General features: G+C 44.1%; 1 protein-coding gene across 3 annotated transcripts; it reads right to left on the bottom strand.

Annotated features, from left to right (window-relative positions):
• Window positions 1–744: 744 nt before the first annotated feature.
• ALOX5 (arachidonate 5-lipoxygenase) lies at window positions 745–26,062 on the bottom strand. Of its 3 annotated transcripts, none has more exons than XM_071439031.1 (14): window positions 25,800–26,061; window positions 21,854–22,052; window positions 20,066–20,147; window positions 18,366–18,488; window positions 14,956–15,062; window positions 13,258–13,430; window positions 12,395–12,562; window positions 12,105–12,308; window positions 11,794–11,880; window positions 10,426–10,604; window positions 7,676–7,797; window positions 5,485–5,585; window positions 3,480–3,650; window positions 745–2,269 (listed from the first exon to the last, which is right to left on the bottom strand). In XM_071439031.1, exons 1-14 carry the CDS (start codon window positions 25,947–25,949, stop codon window positions 2,090–2,092), a joined length of 2,046 nt encoding a protein of 681 aa, XP_071295132.1. In that variant the 5' UTR covers window positions 25,950–26,061; the 3' UTR covers window positions 745–2,089. The 3 variants fall into 3 exon arrangements, with proteins under 3 accessions (XP_071295132.1, XP_071295133.1, XP_071295134.1); XM_071439032.1 differs by having other exon boundaries at window positions 12,395–12,541; window positions 25,800–26,060; XM_071439033.1 differs by lacking the exons at window positions 745–2,269; window positions 3,480–3,650; window positions 5,485–5,585 and adding an exon at window positions 5,780–6,105 and having other exon boundaries at window positions 25,800–26,062.
• Window positions 26,063–26,885: the final 823 nt, after the last annotated feature.

The raw sequence follows: 26,885 nt of genomic DNA on the forward strand, positions 1-26,885 counted from the left end.
ACTTGTTGCTCTCTCTCTAGAAGGATGAAACTATCATGCTTCAGATACACAGCTTTCTCACAGTCTCTCTGTAAAGGAAGAACCTCAAATCAGAGCTGATCTACTGAATTCCATCACTCTTGTTCCTTTTCCCCACAGGTAAAATGGGGATTGATGGGAAAAGGGTAGCTTACTTCATAGGGGATGACTAAGAAGTATGAGGGCGTTGTTTTTGGGGCAGTGAGAATCATATTATTGCAAGGTTTGTTTGGGGGATGGGAAAGGGACAATCCTACAAAAAGTAATTTATAGAGTTAAATTCACCCTGTAGAAAGAGGAAAGCAGGTTCAGGTATGCTGGCAGGACTTCCTGGAACTAGCTCAATCTTCCAGCCAGTTGAGAATCGCTGCAGCTGATTTTCCAGCAGGGGAGACTGAGTTGAAGAGCCAGGCTCCATTCCCTTGGATTGGCAGTAGCAGCAGCCACCCAGCCAAGCCACGAGCTCTCAGACCCTGGCAGAGCTGGGGCCAGGTACATCCAGCTCTAATGTCTGTCACAAGCTGAGTGCACCACACACTCCAGACAGAGCTGACACTTTAATGTCCACCTAGGAGGGCACCTGCAGGTGGGTGCTGTACCCCAGAGCCATGACTTTAGGAGACAGCTCTGAGCAAGCCATGGCTAAGAGCAAGTCTTTGGTTGCAGGGGGGGTGGGAAACAGGAATCAGTCTGCTGTAAAGGGTCTAAAATCAGTTTTCACACCTGTTTCATATGAAAGGGTGTATATTTTAGTAGTACTATTTTCCAAATTACACATGAATTATAGAAATAACTGTATTTCTCAATTACATAAAAATAACTGTATTTCTCAATTACATAAGCTTCATTTCTCTACACAGCACATTTTGTTTATTCCTACAAGGTTTTCGAGACATATAGTATTAGATGCTGAATTAGGAAATAGAAGTTAGATGTTCAGTTTTGTTTTATTAGCACAAGGAACTTTCTTATCTATTGAGAAAACACACTGCATGCTGGCAGATCAAGTACAAGGAACAAATTCTCAGAAAAATAAACCCAAATTCTAATCAGCAAAACCACAACTTAAATTTCACAAACCTCAATTTTGGTTTTTTTTTCAGTGGCTTTCTCAACTTTTACCAGAGTCCAAGTGTTTGAACATAAACACCTCTACACAAAACAGACAAAACTCAGTGGTTAATTACTAAGATGGAACATGCCAGTTATGCTTAATTGGCCAAATCTTAGATTCCTCTTAGAAGCTGTCAGTTGAGCCTTCTCCATAAATTTTTCCATTATCCAAAGTAGCCTCTTCATTCCCCACGAAACAGAAGAATCTGTCCACAAACCCCCCAGCCTCAGCAATGAAACAAACTGAGCATAGGTCTGTACTTGCTGACACTGCCTTAAGGAGGACATTTGTCCCTACATGTGAATGACATCAAACTCTGCTGGCAGGGGCTAAAACAAATCCTCCTAGTTTCATGTAAAAAATACTTAGGTTTGAGAAGGTACAAAATTTTCATCTCCTATGAGATGTCATTTCACATGAACTTGGTAAGAAAGCAATAAAACCCCATCAGCTATGTAAAAAAACTTTCCTGCTTCTACTTTCATCCTGTTAGGATATTCATGATGGTAGTGAAAATACTTCACATTAATCAGATTCAAAGCAATGCATAAACTTTAAATGTTATATTTTTTTATGTCACCAGTGTCACCTATTAAAAACAGGAAGGATTTTAAAATGTGACTTGCTTATTGCTCAAGATACTATTTCCACTAAGTGAATCTGTGATTACATTGTTTTGACAAGGAGAGGGAAAGATAACATGTCTATTGCTTCTAAGATTAGTTTAAAAATCCTGGAAAAATTAATTTGTAACAAATTTGACCTAGAGGGTTGTCAGTTAGATTTCGTTTGCAAGATTGGTCATAACCAAATTTATTTTGAAAGTTCAAATAGACTTAAGCAAGCTCTGATGGAGAGGATGGGTTTCTTACCCATTTCTGAAAAGCTAATTGAAGAAGCATATAACAGAAAAACATCATTAGCTTTACAGGCCTTCAAACTCTCCTGGCTATGTGCTCAAACAGCAACACTGTTGGGAATACGATCTGGGGAGAGGTAGTAGTAAGGGAGCTTCTTGTTCTTGTTGCGCTCGGTGATGGTGCTGACAATCTCATCCAGATTCTTGCGGAATTTTGCCATAGCCTCTTTCACTGGCTTCTCCACGAAGTGTTCATCTGGGTACATGCCCAGAAACAGCTGATTGGAAAACACCAAGAAACCACACTTTGAGAAAGCAAAGGCAATTAGTTTTCAATATTATGCCATTTGACAGGACACCACCCAGAGCCTCTGCTCACAAATGCCTCTATTAAAATAGTATTATCAATATTTAAGTTAGCCTACACCTTCTCTCTATTGCTGTCTGCTTCTTTCCATTCCTGCATCATTCTGTGGTGCTGGTTTAGGGGTCTATATGGCACTCCTTGACCTGAAGAGACCTCATCCACTGCAAACCATGCACTTGTATTCAGGAAGAGGCCAGTCCGATGAGCTTCCTATGCCAGATCTCTGTATAGCCACCCAAACATTTATGCTGCTAGAAAAAAGGATAGAGGGGAATTCCCAGCCAGAGGCTTAAAAGGAAAATGACTACTTCATTCAGTGACAGTGGAAGTTTCTGTTGACTTCAAACTGCTCTTCAGAGTTCAATACAACAGTTGCTTTAGTCAGCTTGGACTCTAAGGGTGCTCTGAAAAGTGCACTGCACAAGATGCACACTGGCAGTGCTTTGGGCACTTTGGGCACTATTTCCCATAGTACAAGCTTCTCTGCTAGTACTGCTTTCTTCTTACAGAGAAACTGAATTTAAAGTACCCACTGTCCATCATCTTCTATTTAAGGATTTCAAAACACATTCTCCAGAGCCCGTGGCATGAAACAACCAGGTACCTACAACCTCATTTTACATGAGGGAAATGGCTACAGACCAGGCATGGCTTTACATGCCTGCAAAGCCTTCTGTAGGCTTGTTTTGTTTTCACTCCTCACTTGCCAGGCATGAGCCACAGCTGTAGTGCACATGGCACAGGAGCAGATTTTCCAAAGGAGCAGGACATGGGGACACAGCACTGCTGTACATTCTTCCCCAGCACTACAGGGACAACCCTTATGCCTCTGCAGCCCTCTGCCTCCCACACCAACATCCTTTTCAAGCAATGCCATGCTCAAGCTTAAGAACTTTGATTATAGCTGTGACAGCCTCAGAGTAAAAATACAACTTCTTTCTCAGAGCTGGTTTGCATCTGGCAGAACACAGGCAAACCCACAGCACTGACACGTCTCCACAGAAAGGTGAAAATGGCCAAGTCAAGCATGGGCAGCTGAACAGTCTCATGAGTCTGTGCAGCCTTGCCGTGGCCCTCATGGTCTCACATCTCCAGCACCTAGAGCAGGGAGGTTGACTTACTTCTTTGTCCTGGAATTGGCTCAAGGCCCAGACAGCTCCAAGATGCCAACAAGAACGTCCCCTGTCTGGCAGACTCTCCACAATCTGCTCGATGGTGACTGTGCCCTTTTCTGTTGGGGGAGGGCAGCGCATTGTTGGTGGGGCGTTGGGAATCCAGGAGCACCAGTCATACTGCACAAAGAGCAGGAGACCACAGTGAGAACCAGCAGTGGCCGGTGCTTAGGAACACACCAAAGAAAATCAGGAGTTTGCCAGCAGGGAGTTTGCTCTTGTAATAGGAGCCCCTCAGAAAGAGAAGATACTAATGACAGAAAAGTTCTAGAGAAGAGCTGGCGACAAGGAAGTCCCTACTGTTTTGCTCAGGAGTTGAGTTGGGTAATCTAAATGGGAGAATTTATTCTGCTAACCACAGGCATGTGCCACACAGCCCAAATTCAGCAGATTGGCTAAGGCCTTAAATATTTTATTAAACAAAGTTCCCTTCTGATAACCTGAGGCGATTGCCTTTACTCCAGCTTCTCTTTTATGCTAAATTTCCTCCAAGAACATGCCCACAGTGAATGCCCACGTGCTCAGATACTAACAGAGATTAAGCATGCTGGTTCATCAAGAAATATGGAACTATGGCATGCAGATATGGCCATGGTGAGCAGCAGACTGGGAACTCATAGTCACTTCTGGCCTGGTTCAGAGCAGTGAGATGCTGATGACTCATTTTGCCTCAGATATGACCCTGAGTTTTGCCATCATCTAAGATGCTGCAGTTACCAGAACCCTTTCTATCCCTAGCACTTTTTCATTACCTTCTCTGCCCCTGCTCTGCCTGAGGGGAAGCCCACAGCCACCTCCTCCTCCCCTCGGCCCTCTCTGCCTTTTGCTTCCATGGCTGAAGATGCTTTTACTGATAGGCTGCATATCCTCTGTATGATAAATTAAGAGATGGTTTCTTGGTGGTACTTGAACAGACAGGATTTTCTGAGGGGGGCACTGGGAGTAGTCTCAATCAGTTCTAAAGATAAGTTAGAAGGGAACAGTTGCAGAGGTCCCTGATTATGGACATGTCACAGCAATAGTGTGAGTTCATTAGACACCAGGTTCCAGACCTTCTCCAGGGCTCCTGAGCTGCAGGGGTGGACAGGAGGGTCAGCATAAAAAGTGATGTAGGGTATTTGGGAATAACCACCATAAGAAAGATGGTCTCTCTGCTTGTCTCTGAGATGATATCTCAGAGACCACCTATGCCTGAAGTGAGAACATGCAAAAAAACCCCAAAACCAAACCTCATAAAATCATAGAATATCTCAAGTTGGAAGGGACCTATAAGGATCATCTAGTCCAGCTCCCTGATCCTTGCAGAACTACCTAAAATTAAACCATCAGACTAAGAGCATCGTTGAAATGCTCCTTGAACTCTGACAGGCTTGGAACTGTGACCACTTTCCCGGGAGCCTGCTCCAGTGACTGACCAGCACCCAGTGAAAAAGCTCTGCGACTGACAAAGTGATTTGCTTCTGGCTGTTAAATCTGCTTTCCAAAATGCCTTGATGTTGAAAGAAACAGCATTTGAAAGGCAGGTTGTTACTATAGATTCAGGGCAGGTATATGTCAGTCAAGGCAGGCAGGGATAACACAGGTTATCAGTATGTGACACATCAAACATCACAGAGGAAGCTCAAAGTTGCCAGTTGGTTTGTAAACTCAAGAAATGAGCAGCAATGCCATTTAAATGCTTAAAAAAATTATTCCCATAATAAAATCAACAAAACTAAAATATATGAGTTAGAACACCTAATCTGATCTTTGGTACATATGTAGGACTTGAAATGCCTTTCTCAGCTTCCAAATTACTTCCGTTTCCACAGACTTCACAGGGATTTTTAGATGGCTCTGCAGGTATTTTGACCAGAAAAAAAAGCAATGAAATTCTGTACATCTACTAAAAAATGCTTCTCTAAGATGTACCTCCCAGCCCAGGAAGAAGAACAGTCCTCCCACAGGTTCCTACCTGACCAAAATTCACAGCTGCATGTTGAGCCGATGCAGTGAACATGATCACTGTGAGATATTCTGCCAGTGTCTCTCGTGTCCTGATCATCTTAGGGAACCCTAAATGAGGGAGAAGAAAAGCTTGACCCAGCAATGAAGTAACCCTGCCACCCAGCAGTAATGAGAACCCATGGGTCAGAGGGGCATACAGCAGTGTCTGAAGAGCAGGGCATTCTGTGGGTCTTGCTGTGTGGTCCAACAGGAGCTCCTCACCTCTCTGTGCCTTGGCTGTGCAGCTGTAAAAACAGCCTTGCTTCATACAAGTCTCTGAGGCATCACCACTGTTTGCAAAGTAGGTGGTGTTCCATAAGGGAAAGAAAAAGTATAATTATGCCTTTAAAAACCAGTGTTCCTGTCCTACCTCCCCTGCAGCAAGGAACTCCCAGAGTCCCCAGGGCAGGGACCTCAGTTGCTCCATTTTTCTTCAGTCTGCAGTGCGAGCAGGGAAGGTTCATGCCAAGGAGGAAGCGACCATGTGCTTGTATTTATAAAGGTCTGAGGTTCAGCAATCAAGTGTATTGCAAGAAAGAGTGCAGGGAGAGTTGATTTGCTGAAATGGGAAGTGAGGAAATGAGAACTTCTGAAAAACAAACAGAATGAGGAACAGAAATAGTTGCATTAAGCTGTCTTTGAAGGAGAATAATCAGAGTTATACAAAGAAAAACCAGAGTAGTCAGGGGCTAGGGAAATAGTTTGCAAGTGAAGTAACCCCACCTCTGTATCACTGTACCCCTGTCCCAGCCCAACGTCACCACTGGTCCCAGTATTCAAGCTGCCCCTGCCCAGGCTGCCTGTGCCAGGTGCTTCCTATCTCCATCACCAACCTGATGCAGAACTCAGCCTGCAAGAGGGAAGAGGTAGCTCTGGCCAGCCACCAAGCCCAAAGAGGAGAGGATGCAGCATCCCCACCTGTGTCCTGTACACTGTGTCTAAGTACACTGTGCTCATCTTTAAAGGAGTTTGGCATTCTCCCAGTCACAGCAGCCCTCCCAGGGAAGAAACAGGAGCCACAGCCTCCCTCATTTAGCCTCTCATACTTTAAAGACCCTGCCAAATCTCCATTCTCTATGATACAACCCTTGGAGCAGCAGCAGTGCAGAAAGAGATGCTGCAAGCCTGGTAGGTTTCCCATCTGTAGTGGCAGTCCTTCCACCAGTGGTGCTTGTAGCATCCCACCCCAGCTGGAGCCCTGGAAGGCTCAGGACTTCTCTCATATCAGGATGCTTAGGTCAAGCATGAAGTCCTTAATAGGAGGAACAACATTTCTAAGCTTTTGCTAAGAGACAGCTAGAAAAACAAAAATGAACCTTTGCTTGTCCAGGCAGATAGAACCCAGAAGCGTTTTATCCACCAGAACATAATGATTGGAAACATCAGACTTTTGCCTGGACATCTGGCACTCCAATGTGCATGCAAAACCAGAGCCATCTGCCCTAGGTCACTGGCCAACAGGTGCTGACAGATTTAAATCAGACAGGACAATAGGAAGAATCCCCAGCCACCTCTATAAATTCCTGAAAATCTGCTTGGAAAAAATGTGTGTGGAAGAGAAAAGCAACATGTTTAGGGAACAACAGGGGAGTATTTACTCAGGTAGGCAAATTGAGCCATGTTATGGATGAGAGCTGTCATGGCCAAGTAATGGTTTGCAAGAAAAAAGAGGCAGTGAGAAGAGACAGAGCAAAGGAAAACATTTCATGGAAATTACGAGTATCTGTTTTTGAAGAGAGTAGAAAAGTTCAATGATGACACAAATGCTGGACAAATGTGAAATGCAGCAATATACCCCTGGGAGATTATTACATGTTCTTATTTGGTGTGAGGTTTGGAGGAGATGATTCAAGGGGCCTCACTGCTCCTTGATGTCCATCAGTCTGCCTGGTGGCTGTAACACACACAGACACTGCCCCAATGCTTAAAGCATGAGCAGACAAAATCAAAGGCCCTGTCCCCTTTGTAGAGAGATTACACGAGCTGCTCAAGCTCATTATGAGAATCTGTGTCTCCTGAGAGATGGCCTGGGCCAGGGTCTCACAACAAAAACCAGCTCCTTCAGCCCAAGAAGAGAGCAGGTCTTGTGCTGTGCCCTCAGCACTGCTGCCAGCAGGGACTGCACAAGCTGCAGACCCAGCTGGGCCATCCCACCTTACCTGAGGCTTTCACACCCCTCATTCCATAGACATAAATGTCTTTGACAAAGGCCTGCAGCTCCACATCCTCACACACCACCTCGTCGCTCTCATAGTAGATGTGAATTACATCCTCTGCAAAACTGCAGACAGGAACAAACAAACAAAATGAAAGGAGAATGCAAGTCTGCCATTCCAGAAGATGATCTTCTGACCTTGCAGATGCTAAACAGAAAAGGACAAGAGAAGGTCTCAAAACCCTCCTATCTTCTTCCTACAAGCAGTGGGAATTAACAAAGGCAACTTAAATTCATTTAGGACTGCAGCATCACTTCTTCCCCCAACAAGATCCTGGACCACACTGCAACCCCTGAAAAATCCTGTGCACTTTATTCTCTTATTTGAGGATTTGCTCCTGCACAGACCTCTGTCATCACATCTACCTCCTCTCCTCACTCCATACAGACTCTCTCTTGCATATATCCACATGGCTCCCACACTGGGCAGTGGGGTTCCCACACTGTGATACCAGTACCATTCCCTGTGTGTGGGACTCTCCAAAGCTGCCCCTGAATGCCAAGAGTTGACCCCTCCCATTGGATATCCTTTTTGTGAAATACTTAAGTGGTCCAGGAAACTTCTCCTGGGAAGAAGAGGTCTAGAGCTATTTCCTATACAGGAAATAGCCCACTGTTCCTATACAGAACAGCCCACTGTTCACAGCAGACACCTTCCTGCTCAGTTCCTCTTCTCAAGATGCCTCTTCCTAGGAAAGCTTCCCAGGCCAGCTCACCTCTGAAAGACAGGCTCTTAAAACACTGAGATAACACAAGCAGTTTTGAAAGCAGTGAAAATAGGAAATCTGATTTCCTGAAGAACTGCAGTTCATGACTGAATGACTGGTTAATGGAGCTGTGCTGAGATATTCTGTTAGCTCTGCAGGTACCCTGCTGAATCTCTTGCTAAATATTTTGACAGCAACCCATAGGGTGAAACACTTGACTGTAGAAGCTGACTGAAGAATTGTTACCCAACAGAGATTTATCCTTTAATAAAATAGAAATTTATACATTTTATACATTTATTGCAATTTGGAGACTTTTACAAATCTGTCAATGTGGTTCCTATCAGCCAATCAAGAGCTGTCATTGAGGCAGACAAATAACTGAATAAACATCAAAAGTTTAAGTAATTTTAGCTCCCAGAGGAAATGAAAAGAAAACAAAAACTTAGCAACATGCAGAGAGAAAGCTGCTCTCCATGAGTTCTGTCTCCATGCATTTGGCACTGGTGCCAGGTGATACAGGAAGGGGATCCTCCTCTCAAAAAATGGCAGTATTTCAGACCCCCTTCCATACAAACAGAAGTTAGCATATGAAGTGTGGGTGAGACCTTTTGGGCTGAAATATCTTTGGGTTGGTGTATCTATCTGCAGTTAGATCAGAAACAGGAAGAGGACTAGAGGATTTACAAATTTGCTATGTGAGACTCATGGTTTCTGTGGGAACAACCTTATCAGCTTCCTCAGGCCTAAGCCTTCTACAACATGTGAAGTAATGCTGGAGGTAGAAATTATTTCATCAGAAAAGTGAAGACTGATAGCCCTGCAGAGTTAGGAGATTCCTGGTGAGCAGACACATGCATGGCCATGGGTTCATGGGTCAGGACAAATGATTCACAGCTCCCAGCCAAGCTTGAGGCAGTGTAACATCACCCTCCAGCAAGGTCAACACCCACAAACACTCAAACTGAATTGAGTTGACTAAGTATTTGAAAGGCATATCTCAATCCACAAAGAAAACATGGAAAACAGTAGGTGGACAGAAAAAAAAAAAGGACCTCATGAAGAAAACAACCACAGCAAAGTAACAACTTCCTTTTCTCTCAAATGGGCACTCACAATTGCAGGAAATATTGCAAGATAAGCCCTTGTAAAAACACAGAGAAAACACAGCAGACAAAGATGTCCCCAGAACTTCCAACATTATCCTTGCAACATAAAACTCCTACTTTGGGTACACAAAAGATCTGATTTTTAATGAGCATGCTTTTCAAAAGTCATGTGATCAGAAACAGCTGCATATTTGGTAAGCAACTTATGCCATGCAAAAATACATTGTTTGTTAAATTAAATGCCACTGCAGAATAAGATCCATATAAATCATGCAAAACAGTGTTTCAGATCTGAAAAGGAGCCATGATTGTGTGGTCGAGCAGCCTTGCAGTACCTCTCCTTATTCAAAATTACTGCCCTTCCTGATTAAACTCAGACTTCGAAATTTTAAGGCATTTTAAGAAAGGTTTTATTCCAACCAGTTTATACCTAATTTACAGAGTTTCAAAGAGAACCATCATGGAAGCCAAGCTTATATTTTCAGCCCACAAGAACCTTGATGAGCTCATGTGGCTGGCTCAGAGAACTGAGTCCTCTCTTGGCTTGTGCATAGCTAAAAAAGGAATAACTAAATTCCTTTTGCAGGCTAAATTCCAACTCAGTAAATTTCTGTGAAATTCTGTAGAAGAGTACGTATTTGTAAAAGGTCCTCTGAAGTACAGAATGCAAGGAAATAGCACTGAAAAAAGCAGGAATTACCAGTCTTTTAAGAGTGTGTGCGTGACTAAGTATTTTTCCTCAGATAAGATATACTGGATGGAAAAGGCACTATGTGACTAACCAGCCCAGATATTGTTTACAAGGTGCCATGAAGATCAAAGTGACGTCTGTGTCCCTGTGACTTTATTAGCCAATATCTAGAACTATGGTCTTTTACCTCTTTATAGCCTCCCAGACCTTAATGCCATCATCCCGGTAATAGTAGTAGGGGATATCCTCTTTGCTGTCCATTCCTTTAGCTTTGATCTCCTCAGGGAAGCAGAGGGAACTGTAGGTCAGATCCTTCATTGCTTTCTGCACCATTTGTACATGTCCTCCTCCACCCGTAGCATTTGCCTGCAGGAAGAACAGCAAGATGGGAACAGTAGGAGATTGTGTTCCCTTTGTGCCAAGACAGCACTGCAAAACTCTTCAGATAATCACTGTGCAAGAGTTCCCAAAAGTTGCTTTTCTAGCATATGATACAGTGTTGTTGTAGTTGTGACCTTACATTTACTGTCCTCTAGCTTGTTGTTCATCTGCATCAGAACCAGCAAATTCTGGAACTCCAGATCTTTGCTGGCAGGTTTTACCCACACATTCATCCCACATGCATGGGGTATGGACATGACACTTCTGTTTAAAGGGATGCAAAGTGGAGCACAGACAACAAGGAAAGGTGTCTGGATTTAACCCCTCTTTTCTGCTCGGGTGAAAAACTGTGAAGCAAGGAAGCTATTTTTGGCCTGGTGCCAGTGGTGCAACAAGGACAGAGGTGTCCTGAAACACAGGCTCCCTCTTTGAAAGGGTTTCAGAAGCCTCCCCAAACTTCATAGCACACTCCTAGCATGTTGCCACAGAGACTGCTGTGTGCCGGGCCAATGCAGTTCCTAGATGTGGCATTCCATTTCTCCCACGGAGCTTGGTGTCACCTGTGAACTTATTGAGGACGCATGCCAGCCCTCACCCAAACCATTGATAAAGGTATGACATACAGCTACATTTCAGTGACTCAGATGAAGCTGAGATTCAATCCTAGCAGGTCTGCTGCTTATGGCAACTCAAGAAGACAGTCTGCAATCCAAACACACTTTTTGTGGTCTCAGAAATCTGTCTTACCTATGTGTATTTCTGTGATGAAGATTTCCATTTACAATCACAAATCCCCTTGCTCACAGATGAATAACTGAGTATTTAAAAGAAGCTGGGGGCTTAACTATGTGGATATATATGCAGGAATTTATATGCACTCCTATATTATAAGCCAAAGGCACATCAGCGATGAGCAAGATACTGACTGACATTGGCCAGTTCTGATTTGGCTACTTAGAGGTAAAAGAGAACATCTTTAGCACAACAAGGCATTGGCTCTGTGTGCATGTTTCTCAGGTGCCATTACTTATGTTTGCCCTTTAATAGAAAGGTCAGGGAACAAAGCAAAATGTGATGATTACAGGATATGTACATATGGAACCATGAAGAGCAAAGAACCATGGATAAGGATGAACTGACATGAACACTGAAGATTCACAAGGAGTTTACCCACCTTGTCAAAAAGGCCACATTCACAGATAAGCTGTTCTCGGGCTTTGGTATTGATGGCTATTGTGAACCGCATATGTGGCACTAAGAGCTGGGAAATGAAACAAACAATGAAAGAAGGAAAATTCTCAATTTGAATTCAACAGCAGCCAGATGTAAAGATTGAAGTCCTGGTGGTTTAGCCGTATCTTATCCTGAAGAGCAGCCAGTTAAACTATTTCAGCTGAACGATCACCAGAACTTCATTTTGGTTTGTGCAAGTGATGTGATAACCATCCCACCCCACAGAGACCCTCCCTTCCTGCCAGGACTAACCTTGAAGAGGGGATGCACAGCAGGCAGTTGCCGGAACATGGCTATGCTGAACACCTCTGAGACCAAGTGTGTCCGTAAGAGGTGGGTCACTGTCTGGTGGATGTGGAAATCAGATGAGCGGACCCAAATTTTAGCTAGCAGCCAGTCATAGGTGGCATCTGAAGGAAGGAAGATGGGATTGTCTGGTCCAGGCTTTTGACCAAGCTGAAAGATGTAGAAAGAATATGAAACCCCAAGTCCTTCATGTTTAAAATGAGACAACAAACAGTTGACCCTGAGAGCAAGCCCACCTGGATTGCAATGGGTACAATTTTTTTCTCCAGATTCTTATACAGCAGACAGATGGGTGCAGCCAAGTACTGTATTGTGCACGGGTCTGTTTTATTGGCATCCACACCATCAAGCAGCTCATAGTCCACAATGAAAATGTTGCCTTGCTGTGGGGAAAAAAAAAAAACCTAACCAAAAAAGCAAAAGAGAAGCATGATGTGTTCTAATGATATGCAAGCAGTTTGGAACAAAGGAATGGGAAGTCTTGGCAGAGACTGATATGAGCCTGGTGGTTACAAGCTACCCCTGGCTCTTGCTCATGGCAGCTCAAGAATGATGCCATTGAGACAGCAAGAACCATTGCACAAACTATCTGACTTGTGTCTGCAGAGTCTGGCAGTGAGCCTTTCAGCAAAAAGCATCTGTGTATTTGGTACTCATGCAGTGACACACAAGCAAGTTCCACCCTGCCAGCTGAAGAGAACCTTGTGTTAATTGTACAAACAAAAGCAAGGAACCACCCTTGTCAACCCTTCTTCAGCATGTTAGTGGGAATGACCCTGCCAGGAAAGGAAGAGGCACCTTTCCCCTCTGAGGCATTCAGTCAATCCCTAACCTTTCAGAGAAAACCAGTGGCAAAGGACTGTTCATCTGCAGCTTACAGCTCTTCCACTGGACCTGGAGACAGGCATGGCCTGCAGCTGCAGGACAGCAGGAGAAAAGCCAGCAGGAGCACTGCCAGCCTGCAGAGACAAGCATCTTTGCCATGACCTATCACACATCCTGAAGAAAGGAGATGTGGCTGAAGGCAGTAAGAACAGACTCTGGAGATTAGAGGATGTGAGAAGGAACAGGTGGAGCCCAGCCTGACCCAGAGCCATACCTTCACTTCCTCCTCCAGTGTCAGGTTCCTCTCCAGACTGCATTCTACCATATCCATGGTCACAGGCAGCTTCTTGGGTATCTCTGTGCATCTCCGGATCAGCACAGGATTGCATCCATTCAGGAACTGGTAGCCAAACATAAAATCTTCCCTCCAGTGTTGCATCACATATTCTAAAGGAAAAGCAAGCCTACAGCATCAATGTCTGTGCAGCATCAATACCTACTGCATTGTAGGATTCCTCCTTTCCCCCTCACCTTTTTGTTATACTGCACTGCCACTTTGAATACAGAAAGCAGCAAAAAAAGGATTCAAAATGTGACAGACTTAAGAAATATCACTGAAGTTAAATGGAGAATTTAATTCTTGCTTCTCACACTGAGAATTATGAAATTGATGATAATTTGTTTATCTATATGTAGAAGAAATGAGGAATAAAATATTTCACTTTTATGAAGAATATTCTCTTCATCTGTAAACCACCTTCTCAGGTCTTCCAATCCCCCTCTTCAAATTCACAGGGCATGCAGTACAGAGGGATTAGTTAAAAAACAGGTGGCACAAGCAGGAGAAAGGTAATGCACATCAATGTGTGTAGGAAAAGAACAGCAGTGGCTGGAGCAGTTCTTTTAGGCTAGAGCTGGGTGAAGGAAATTTGGGGGAGGGTTAGGACTCTGACTCAGTAAAACTCCTCATTTGCTGTTTTGCTTGTTTGACTTGTTTTCCCTCTATTTATTTTTCAATTGCTGATATAAACCCAGATTAACATCTCAATAAAATTCTAGTTTTGAATACTCCATCTTTTCATTATTACATATGTAGTACTACTGGATATTTTCTATAGTTGCAGTGTTCTGTTTTGTAATGTCATGTTGTCACTTCAGCTAATTTGAAAAGCTCCATTGATGTCTTCAAGGGGAAAATAAAGGTAGTGAAGTTTTCCACTACTGGCTAGTTTTAAACAAGGCAGGAGTTTTTCTGAAAGCAATTAATTTTTCTAAAAAAGGTAAAAATTTTAAAAATATAGGCCCCAAGGGAATGCAGTGATAATTTTAAAAAAGTCCTAAAACTCACAATGCTTTTTAATAAAGCATAAAAAAGATAAGTTTATATATAATGACATTTACATGATCTCTATCAACTGCCTAATGAATCTGCTGCTGTATCTGAAGTCTACATCAAGAAAAAATTACTCAGCACCTTGGACAGAAGCTGCATGACGGAAAATTGCCTTGAAACACCTTCTCCCTGTGTCTGCCAAGGCTTTCAAAAAAGCAAACTGAGATTTGTATTAACATAACTGAGACTGATGCCTAATGTTTAAATGTCACAGAATTGGAGCTTTCCTCATGAGTATGGAAATGTTATCAATGAAATTAATTGTAGATCATATCTAATTCTTGTGTTATAAGTACTTTTGGAAGCAACCTTATTAAACGTAACAAATTGCTGCAATTGATTTTTAATACTTCTGCCACCTTGTGTGCTTGGGTTTATACCCAAGAAAAGCATAATTGCTCTTATTTCTGTGAATTGATCCCTAGGCAGCCTGAAGAATAGTAAAACTTCAGAGAATACAGCTTATTTATTGGAGAGCAGAAGAGCAGGTCAGCCACATCTATCCTAATCAGATGATCAAACAAGACAACTAATTAGTCACTCTGTGACGCAAACATGAGCAAATGCTGATAAACTCACCAGAGATTGTGTTGCTGATTCTGACAAAAATCCTCTCAAAATCTGCAAAATCACTCCAGGAAGACTGGAACATGTGCATGAAACGGTTGACATAAAGATTTTCCATCCTAAAAATAAACCAAACAAAACATATCTGGAAAAAAATAATCTCCAGTTTTCTCAATATCCACTCCTATTATTTTCAGTGTTTTTATCTAAACACAATAAACTTTAGTAGTGGAATGTGGGAGTAGCCACCCTACGGAATTAATATTGCAGGCTGTACCTTTACACACAAGGCTGAAAGGCACATCAAGAGCCCAACTTCTGCTCTTGCATTTACAGAACTCCATTCTAGAATTGTTCTCAGCAGCCTACAGTGGCAGTAGGGTGAGTAGTGCTTTAGGAACTCTAAAAACTGTAGTCAGAAAAGCTAGTGCTTCACACGTTGTCAGTGGTTAACATCAGGTAAGAGTGCTGAGGGCACTACTAACACCAATTCAGAAAGTGATGTGGTGACACAAAGAGACTCAGACAGGAGCACAAAGTCAGAAGATTACCCAGGATCGGGCAGCCACTATTCCTAAAAAAAAACAACAGGTACTGTAAGTATCTACACAACAAAGGCCAGACTGGATCCCAAAAGTGTGAGGCCTCAGTTTTTGAGAGCTTTCTATTTACTTGAGCTGCTGGATAAACTTGATGCTCACATCTAACCTCAGAAACCAAGGCTCTTAGCTGCACACATCACATGAACACAGCGGGCTGGGAGCCAGAAATGTCTGACTTCATCTGCTAATTCAGCAAACACAGCACAGCCAAGCAAGTTCCCTTTATATGAAATGACGAGTCCTAAATTATTGCATAAAGGCTAAACTGCTGCTATTAGATGGAAATCATTTACTTTGAGTAGAAGGCAAATAATGAACTTGAAAAAGAAAGCTGGCTTCCCACTAATGCTTCAAACACAAAAATAAAAGCACACACAGCACACGAAGATATGCAGGGCAGACAACAAAGTAAAGTCACAGTGCTGCATGAAAGCCTCCCAAAAAGAATTTGAGGAGAATGTTAGGAGGCTGGATTTAAATAATATATAATATTTCAATCCAGGAGGCTGGATTTATAATCATCAAACATATAGAAAAGACTGGACCAGAACTGGCTGGAGAGGACGAAAAGCCTGGAGAAACAGCCAGTGGCTTTCTGGAAGGAGGGCTCTAGACCAGCATGACCACAATGCAGACAAAACAAAGGAGCTGCTTCTGCACTAAGCCCAGATGGGGTGCATGAAAAAATGGGCTCCTTCTGCTGCTGCAGATGGCAGTCAAGGGTAAGAGGTGCCTGGAGGCATGTTTGGAAGTAAAAGTCACACAACTGTCTAGGCTAGAACAGGTGATGGCGTCTCCAGAGGTCTTCTCACACCCAACAGGGACACAGAATCACTGTACAAAAACTTCCAAAGGACTCAGGAAACAAAAATATGTTTTCCTCAAGAAATCAAGTACTTGGAAGTTTCTGGCACACACTAGAAACCAGAGCAAGGAGAAAAAAGTCAGAGTTGCTTGTAGAACTTAATCTGCCCAAATGCAACACTGGTCCAAAATAGCTACACAAGCCTGCATTTCTGGCACAGAATCCAGGCTGAGAGTTTCCATTTGCTAGATAGTGTAGGTCACGTCAGCACCAGGCACCTTCAGGATTATCTCCACCTACACACAATTAATCCTTTAAACTTATAGAGTTATCCACTGCCAATAGCATCCAAAAATCCAACCTTGCAACAGCATAAAGAATATCTGAGATTTATCTCCCTCCAAGTTCATTTTTACATTTCCCAAGAAAAAGGGCTTTCCCCTCCCCTCTTCCACATCTTCCTATGTCTCATATAACTCTCCCAGCACTCACATATGCCCTTAAAAGTTCTCCTTGCCCACTGCTACACTTTGCCTTTGGGTTTCAGACGTACCTCTCTGCCATCCTTCCTACTGCACTCAAACTGAAGTCAAGCCCCATGCCTTCCCCCATGTTTCTCCACTCCATTCCTGCAAACAGTTGTTCCAAGCTCCCAAAGCACATCAGGATAGCTAGATAAGGGCTATCAAACTCTTCTCCAAAGATTTTCACAACTCACTTGACCAGAAACATAGGTCTAAATTTTTCAGCCAAATGTGCCAGACAAGAAGCTTTGCCATTGCTTAGAAAATCTGTTTTGTGTCGTATCAGTTATCCAGAATGGCTGGCTGTCAGCAACACAGTTTCAGGTTCCTATTTCATGGGGAGGGCCCCTTACAGCCAATGACAAAGATAGATGTCCCTGCACTCTGTTGAGTCACTTCCAAGTTTCACTTGGCAGTGGCTCAAGCCCTCTGACAACATGCCACAGCCTGGCAGGATGGGATGGGATGGATGGGGAGGATGGGATTGCGGGAAGGGGATTGCAGCCTCCAAACTGCTTATGTCCCCGAGTGGCAATCCTCTCATCTCTGGCATTCAGGTGCTGCTGCTCCTGCATCACTCAGATCTTCTATCTGAGCTGGGGAACAGCTGCTTTGCACTGGCTAACACCATGCTGATTTGACTCTGTGCTGGTAGCGGAATTCAGCTGCTTAAATGAATAAATAAAGTACCCAGAATGCTCTGACATGTAAGGACCACTCTTGTCTCATGTCAGACTATTCCACCACCTGATAGTGTGGTGGGATATCTGAGACAGTGTTGTATGACCTGGGCACTTGAGACAGCACAGAAGGAGATTCACGGGTCAGAGAGGTCCCATCTGCCTCATTGACACTGTGATATTCCAGAGCTCTGCAGGACTGATTATTCAGGCTCATCCAATGGCCATCCAATGTTTTCCTCAATGACATGATATGTGCAAGTGGGTGTACAGTGACTTGGCTGCCCCAAGCAGATTACACTCAGGTGTGGATAACTGATGGGCTGCTCTGAAGAGATTTTCTCCAGCAGGATGTCAAGGGTGCATTGGTAACAACCTTTGTGTATGTCACCAGAAAATTCAATTATCACCAACAGTCAGAGGAGAAAGGTATCTCCAGGGGGCAATGCTGAGAACTGAGTGAGATGCTCAAGGTCTCAGGTGCCTGTAGAGCTGCTGATGTTTCCACCAGTGTTCACCAGTGTCTCCATCTGCCTACAGCCAAAACCATGGCTAACAAGAATGCAGAGGTTCAGTCAGTTCCCAGTGTGAAAAACATAAATATTGATAACAAAAAAAAAAAAAAAAAAAAAAACCAACAAAAAAAAACCCCAACAAATCCTTTCAATTCCTAATTTCATACTTTGACTGCTGATCCTGCACTTGGAGAAAATAATCCAATTCTGAGATTCAATGAAACCCAAAAGGTGGTCAGATCCTTATCCTGCCCCAAAAGAGATTCTGCAGACTCTGAAGTCCCACAAACACTTACGCTTTCGTGTAGTTCAGAATGAAGTCAATTCCCTTCTCATTGTCAAACTGGATGTCACGAGGCAGTTCACTGTGAGAATGGGCATCGATGCTCAGGGGAAAGCCTGGATGCCACTCCTTCCAGCTGAGAAAATAAGAGAGGTTTGATTAACTGTAAAACTTTATCAGCATGAGAGCTGTGTCCTGACCTCTACTGTTTTGGAGGCTCACTGCTATAAAAGAATTTTGTGTCAGACTCACTTAGGCCAAAATAAGTGATTTACACCACATCAACACCTACCAGTACCCCACAGAATCCTGAAGCAGACTGGAAGGCATCTACTTGGCCACCTACCTTCACAAAACTTGAGGTAACTTAATATCTGTGATATTTTGACACACTTGCCACATTTGGTTGAAACTGGCAGTAGCTTCAAATGTGTTCTGAGGGGAGGGAACAGAGAGACAGCTGCCCAATCCATGCTCATTCTTGGGACTGCACTTCTGCAGAACTGAGATACAGCAGCTAAAACTACACAGGCATGTATTTAGATTCCTTCAAAAGGCCCTCTCCAGGAGTCTTGATTCAACTGTTCAACCTCCGAATGGCCATGGCACACATTCTTTGCCCCATTTTTATTTCAAAACAAAAGAAAGTGAATTGTAAACAATACTGTTTCAATGGTATTTCCAAACTGCCTGCCACACGCAGACTGCACTGTGTATTATCAGCTATGCATCAGAATTTTTAGTAGCTATTTCCCTGAAATTACAAATGGTTTTGCCTTCCTTCTTGCATATGTAAATAAAATTTTGTGGCACACCTCTTTTTGAACCATATTTTCCTCTGCTCTATTTCCTGTAATTTGTAGGGAACGGCCTTTCTTGTTCAAATGAAATAAACAATACATACACCAAGCCTCACTCCATCAATTCTGAATAGACCCTTTGCCCTGCTCTCCCAATAAAGAGATACAAGTGCAAGAAACTTTTGTTATTTTAACAGAGCACATCTCTAGCAAAAGGCAATGTCTAATGCCTTCTGGAGTTACCCTCTGAGAAAAGACAGAATTTTCTCATCATGACACTGACTAGGAAAAAATGTCTATGGCAGCATAATATGTATGTGATATATAATACATACGTGTGTGTACATATACATATATATATATATATGAAACATATATGTAAAATACACATATGTGAGATTTTTATACATCACAATTGTGTTTTGTTAGCACATTCCAGTTCACTCAAACAGGGCCAGGTTTGCACTGCACCCTGGTGCAGGAAACAACTCAAGCTAGCTTGGTGCAGCAGCCAAAAAGCTCTGGGAAAAGCTGACATGTTCAGATCATGTTCCAAAAACTGTAGTACCGCTTGTAAGAGACAAATGAAATATGCCTTCAAATCTTCCCTGAAGATTTTCCTTGAAAGCACTACAGTGTGCCAGAGGGCCCACACAGAGGCTGTATCACTGAATTTCCATGGAAGTCTCACAGATTGGCTTATCTGAGGCACAAGTATCCATGATGCCACTTGCATCAGGGTGATCGTCACTGTACAATGGATTCCATCTAAGTAAAAACCAGATATGCCAACATGGTAACTTAGGCTTTCTCTTATCCAGCAGTTGAGTAATTAGAGGCATGTGGTAATGGGAATATACTCTGCCAGACTGTGGCCTGCTGAGGACAGACCCTGGAGCAGTGGCAAACTCACCGGTACATTTTCTGACGGGATTCGAGCTCTTTGCGCCTGTGCTGCTTGAGGATCTGAGTCTTGTCATCTCGGGGCAGCTTTGCTGTAACAGGGAAAAGAGACAGGGTTATCAGGCTCCTCTACCTATCACTGCCCAAGTGTTGAGATGGACAGCAAAGTTTTCAAACCTTCAAAATTCTGATCTATACCTTTACAAAGTTTTTGTGGGAAATGCTAACATGATCCAATTTAGTACTTTTCAGTGGACACACACGTCCTTAGAGAATCTGTGGAAGAAGACAAGCTCCTGACTTGGTGCTTCCAAGGGAAAATTAGCTCAAACGAGGAATATCAGTCTCAACTGTATATAACCTTGGTTTTCTAATGTAGACATTTGCTCTACATATCTAGTGTTAAATGGTCTGAAGAGAGTCTTGGGAACTAATTTTACAGTTCAGTATCTAAGGGACTTTCCATCAATAAGAGAAACCACAACATTACTTGAGATCATCTTCTCTGCTAAATGACATGTGCAGGAAACATCTCCAAGCTTCTCCCCTTGAGCAATGCTCTCCCCAGCCAGCTTGGGGAAATAATCACATCTTCCAGTCATGAGAACAGAAAGAAAAAACAATGACACTTCTGTTCCAGACATTTTGCTCTAAGAGACTTCCTTAGTGATCAGAGAAAGGGCAAGGTACGAGCCTCACTTTACATACACAAATGTGGAGGCAGATAAAACCAGTAGAAGTTTCATGACAGAAGCTTGTTTGGGGTTCGGGCTGGTAATATCAGAGGTACTACAGCTGATAATGTACATGGCTAATGGTTTCCAGGTGGTTGTGTCCAAGTTACCAAGAAAGTTTCACTTGCTTTTGTCCTTTGCCTCACCATACTCTGAAAGCCACACAAAGCTGCCTTCCTTGGAAGTGGTACAGTTGTTATAAAGCAAATTATGAAAAATGGAAACACCAAAAATAAACTGACACATAGTTGTCATTATAGGACAAAAGACTTCAAACACAAAATGCCCCAGCCAGGAGTGGCCAAAAATGGAGGGGGAATATAAACATTTATTTCCTACCACCTCACACTTGTTTCAGCTGTTTTCAAGCACTCATGCTGCAGAACACTACAGTAGCCAACCTACCCCAGGTACCAGAGAGAGGAACAGGCAAACATCAGTGACAAATGTCTGCCCAAACCCTGGTCACAGCAAGTAGGTGTCAGAGACACTTAAAAACACCTTTCTCAGTTGGTCACCATTACTTGGAGCAGTCCAATCCATCATCCTGCCTTGTCCTGGACTTGACAGCATGCAAAGAGAATGAAAGAAAAGTAAGCTGCTGTTTCAGTTGGCACCTGCTGAGCAACTTTGGGGTTTTCTTTCATTCTCATGAAAACAAGACAATTCACAGGCAATTAATCATGGGCCACTTAGGAGCTTAGAATGAAACAAAGAGGGAACACTAATTCTAATTGGATCAAAAGGGCTTCCAGCAATGGGGATGTGGAGCAGTAAAAAATTTGGCATTAGGGTCTACCTTCAAATTCAAGACCACTGTAACAAGCCAGCATTAGGACTCTTCCTTGTATGTGCTTCCCAAAATATCCAACCCAACTACCAGTGCCCAACAGGCTGCTCAGAAAGCATTCCTAGGAGGGAAAGCCACTCTCTAGGATGCAGCAGGGGACTGGCAGAGGATCTTCATCGAAGGCAGAAGACTGGGAGGTATGTGGAGAAATGGGAAGGAGAGATGGAAGAATTCCAGGTGTTCTGCAGGAAATCTGGTTTCTAATAGCTCTCACCTCTTCCATCTCGAAGGACAACCTCCTTTTCGTCTGTAATCCAGCGGTAACAGGGGAACTCCAGGTAGTCACCCACTGGTGTTTTAACAGTGATGTACTTGAGGTACCAGTCATCCTGGTACCAGTATTTTCGTTTCTCAATTTTTATTAGCTGAATTTCTCCAAGGTCTTCTTCCACAGTCACATCATAGGAGTCAACCTGCAGAGCAGAATACAGCCAGTGATGCACTGCATATGCAGAAAGCACCCCAGCACTGCCCAGGCATACCTAGTCTTTCTCACACAGCTTTCCAGCTTCTGGTGGGTGAAAAAAAGGAAGACCTATTATTAGACTGCAGTGCAACAGAAAGATGAAAAAAAGAACAAACAATAACATGCAAAACACTCCAGAAATGGAGAAACATTTTTGGATGCAATCTAAAAAGAGTATTATTCCTTGAAATGTGTGCAAGTCTTAGAAAAACATGCAGGCCAATGAAACCATTCACTACTCTCCTAGCAAGAGCTGAAGGAGGTACTGCTAGGGCACATCTACTCATGCAACTGGAGTGGAAAGATGCAAAAGAGATTAGAACATTGGACTAGGAATTTTAAAGACCTTTGTGTGTTAGTTATGTGTGCTTCAGACTAAGGACAGTATCCAGATCACCAAAATCCACTTTGTCTTTTGCTTCCTGGTCTTCTTCAGTTCTCCCTTTTTAAAATGAGGACAATGGTAGATTTTATGTTTATACAGCTAAAATTTGGACAATTGTACATTTTATGTTTGTAAGGCTCAGATGTAGAAAGGAATTTAAGCACAATGTCACACCCAGAGATATGTACACATAAGATTTAAAGTAAAGAGTTATATGAATCCGATCCAAGGAGTCGATAGAAATGTCACATTGACAGCCAACTTTCAAAAGAAACTCATTCCTCTTGCAACAGCCTACATGCCTATATTACCAGAGCCCTAAAGTAGTTACTGTTGGTGTAATGCAAGAAGGACATGAAATTAACCTAAAATGATCCTGGAGGGTTTTAATCTTTTTACGACCTTCACACTTCCAATTTTAATGGCAGTTCTGAAAGGGAAGGCTCCCTCCTGGTACCTCACACAGCTTCTGCTGCCTCCAAGCCAGCACTGCCATGGGCTCACCTCAGATGACAATTTTGCTAATAGATAAAGGCATGTCAGGTTACAGAGAAGGTACAAGGTGCAGGTAAGAACTGACACTTGGTTGCTCAAGGTTTCTATGCCATTTGTTGTATGAGGTCCCTTGATAAACACCAGGGTGGCTGTATGGCAAACCAGAGATACAGGGAGCTTTTATACAGTTTGAGGGTAGAGTGAGAGAACAGAAGTAATGAAGACTATTGCACTGTCCAAACTCCTGTACCATGCTGTTCAAGCAATTTAATCTCATGCAAAACCTGAGTCTCTTTTTGAGGAGAGAGTCCTACTGGTCATTCTTATATTGGAAAAAGGATGGCACAGACAACTCCTCTTTGTATAAGCATAAAACTCTAAGTGCAAATAGCTGCATTTCCTTTCTGGAAATACATGCTAGTATTTTTCTTTCAACAAAAGCAAAAAAGCAGATGAAAGGGGAACAGGAAGGAAAGAGAGAACTGAGGGATACCATTAACTTTGAAATCACTCAGCACCAGAGGAATTTACTCAAAAGACACTTTGCAAAGAAAAGAAACTATAACTTTCAACATTGCCTGTGTCCAGGGCTTGAAGTGAGTCAAAAAACTACATCTGAGCTGCCATTGTGCAAATTCCTTCAGGGTTTTCCACATACTTTTCCCTCAGTCAACATTTGCCATGCAAATCTCCTACTCAGATCTTGCCCATGCCCTGTTTAATCACATATAGTAATGCCCAATTTGCAATAATGCAAATTAAGACATTATGAGGAAAATGGAACTACAGAGCCTGGCACAACATTTAGGGAAAAAAACCCAAACCTGGAAAGTAGACAACAATTACAAAATAATGCTGCAAAATTCTGCTCATCCACTAAAAACTGTTTTTGTTTTAGAAAAGGATTAACAATTGAATTGCTTTGCAGAAAAAAAAAAAAGATGGTATTGAAAGAAACACTTTCACTTTTCATAAAGGCAGAACTGTGAAAACAATTGCTATATTTTGCAAACCAACCAAACTCAAAGTCTTCTGGCCTTCTTCAGTTTTAGTTTTCTGGTTCTGTACTGGTATTTTTCTTTTCTTTCCTTCTTTCCCTTGCATAACATACTATTAAGACACAGTGTTTTGGGCACACGATAACCTGAACAGGTGCCTGGAAAAAGATGCTGCATTCCCCAAGAAAACATCCTCAAAACCAAAAATGTGCTACCAAAACCAGCAGCACATTGTACTGCAAGCGAGCCAGACACTTTACAGAACACAGACTTACTCTGATGGTCCACAACAAATACATGCTGAAAAACTGACTGCTGCTAACCCACACCTCTATGTCACCTAGTATTTCACCCACCATATCACCTAGTGGATATATCTCTGCTTCTGCTGGATCTGCTCCCACAGCAGCTCTCCTGTTGCTGCTGGGCAGACACTGAATGCTCCATCATGGCATTTTCTCCCTGTGACAGGATGCAGCCCAACTGAATGCTCAGAGTACTGCCAGGCTCTCTATCAGAGCCACCTGAAACCCTCTTTTGCAGCCAGGATCGAGAGCAAACTGCCTGGTCAGTAAAACCCTGGTGGTTGTGTCCTGAGCTGGGCAGGGCTCAGCCTTCCTGGGAGAAAGTGCCCTAACCCTGGATTTGCAGGACAGCCTGAGGTCTCCTTCAACCTCTCTTGCTAATGTTGTTCAGTTTTGCCTAAAGTATGTGACTATTCAGCACATAAGAGAGAAACAATGACTGGATGTCCACTGGGGAGATTCAGGTAACAATGTCCTAAGCTAATGAATGTTTAATCGTGAAAGAAAATTAACTTCAGTAGCAGTGGCTGGTAAATATCTGGGGACCACAACCACACATGCCATCAACACCTACTCAAAACCTAATTCAGGCTGTGAACCGTATGGTTGAAAAACCACACCTCAAGGCAAAGCAGCACCATGACACTGAAGACTCACTTGTACATGGGGTGGGAGGTCTAACTTCCAAACTTCTGAATATCTTTTTAAAACTTTCAAAGTTGTTTCTATCTCATCAGACCTTCTAGAAACTGTGAATTTTGTTTCCAGGTAAAATACACATTTTGGAAAAAGAGGGAAATAAAAGTCTATTATTTCCAGAGTGGACAATAAGCAAATAAATAAATGCCATTCAAAACCAATGCTCTGAGTATAAGCAATTACATTTGGATAGTTGAAACACGGTGATAGGACCACAGAGAGGACAGGGCACAGCTAACAGCAGAAATCTGGTCTAAGAAGAAGAGCACAGCTGATAACCCAGCCACAACTTCATCCTCACACATTCATGCCGTTTTTGAACTTTCTTTGACGTTGCCCTACACATTTCTCTTGGCAGGCATCTTACTTTCCACTAGATGCTCTTGGTTCTTTGTTTAATTCTTTGGAGATAACAGTGCTCTGACTATTAATAAATACTGACCCTAAAAATCACCTATCAACACGAAACTCACTATGTTTTTTTAGTTGTAAAGAAAGTGCGAGGAGACCTGAAAGCCCATCGTAAGTCAGAACCAAAGAGCCCCGTCTTTCCCAAGGTCTGACTGACCGCAGCTCCATCCCTAGGGCAGGGATGCGGATGCCGGGCGGCCGGGGAGGGCAGCGGGTACCCCGGTGTCCCGCTCCGGAGCACCGGCACCCGGAGTCAAGCGCTTAAAGACAGCCCAGCCCCGCCCGGCCCCTCGGGGCGCTGCGCGGGGTTCGGCCGAGGTGCCGGGGCTGCTGCCCGCTCCGGGGCTCCGCGGGGCAAGGCGCGGTGGTGCCGGTGCGGGCCGGCAGCGCCCGGGACTCACCGCGCCGCGCTCGAAGTCGTTGTAGAAGGGCTTGTCCAGGAGGTGCCTCTCGCTGCAGCCGTCCGTGCCCTGCAGGGTCAGGTACACGTAGTCGTCGGTGCCCGCGAACCACTGGCTGCCCGTGGCCACCGTCACGGTGTAGGACGGCATGGTCCGGTCCCCGCGGCTCGGCTCGGCTCGGCACGGCCCCACCGGAGCTGCTGAGCCGCGCTCCTGCCTTCGCCCGGACCCTGCCCAGCGCCGCCGCCTCCTCCGCCACCGCACGGGGCGGCTCGGCGCTGCCCGCCCCTTCCCCGGCCCGGCCCGGCCCCGCACACCGACCCCATCCCGCCTGTGCCGCCTCCGGCCGGCGCCCTGTCCTGGCACAGCTGCCCCTCACCCGAATTCCAGCCCTGCCCCGAGCCCCTGTCCTGGCACAGCACCCCTCACCCGGAATTCCAGCCCTGCCCTGAGTCCCTGTCCTGGCACAGCACCCCTCACCCGAATTCCAGCCCTGCCCTGAGCCCCAGCCCTGGCACAGCTGCCCCTCACCCGAATTCCAGCCCTGCCCCGAGCCCCTGTCCTGGCACAGCTGCCCCTCACCCGAATTCCAGCCCTGCCCCGAGCCCCTGTCCTGGCACAGCTGCCCCTCACCCGAATTCCAGCCCTGCCCTGAGCCCCAGCCCTGGCACAGCTGCCCCTCACCCGAATTCCAGCCCTGCCCTCGCCCTGCACTCAGTCCGTGCCCCTGCCCTCCCGCTGTGCAGCAGCTCCAGGGCAGCAGGATTTACAGAGCCCTCCACGCTCTGCTTTCCTCTTGATAACCTTCCACGGTTTCACAACTCTACACAGCATCCAGAGCTCTCAGCTCTGCAGCACAGTGCTCCACACATATTCCTGATCCTGCCAGGCACGGCTGATGTCAGCACAGTCCCGTGTGCCTCACCACCTCTACATTTACAGGATTTCATCTTAAACTGCTCTGTAACCTCACCCCCAAACCACCCCAGTGTGCACGCACACCTACTCTTCTGTGTGCTCCTTACACTCACACTACACTGACACAACACACTACGCACTGCAGATATCCCACTCTCTTCATCATCC

This window comes from Agelaius tricolor, unplaced genomic scaffold (genome assembly GCF_023055355.1).
Source record: "Agelaius tricolor isolate 1412-34295 unplaced genomic scaffold, bAgeTri1.0.p SCAF_13, whole genome shotgun sequence".
NCBI classification, from domain to species: Eukaryota; Metazoa; Chordata; class Aves; order Passeriformes; family Icteridae; genus Agelaius; species Agelaius tricolor.

Coding starts and splice junctions, on each gene's coding strand:
- ALOX5 (XM_071439031.1), bottom strand. CDS start 25,949: ATGCCGTCCTACACCGTGACGGTGGCCACGGGCAGCCAGTGGTTCGCG. Junction 18,489..20,065: donor TCCCGTCAGAAAATGTACCG/GTGAGTTTGCCA, acceptor TTATTTTCTCAG/CTGGAAGGAGTGGCATCCAG. Junction 10,605..11,793: donor AATGTGGCCTTTTTGACAAG/GTGGGTAAACTC, acceptor TTCTTCCTGCAG/GCAAATGCTACGGGTGGAGG.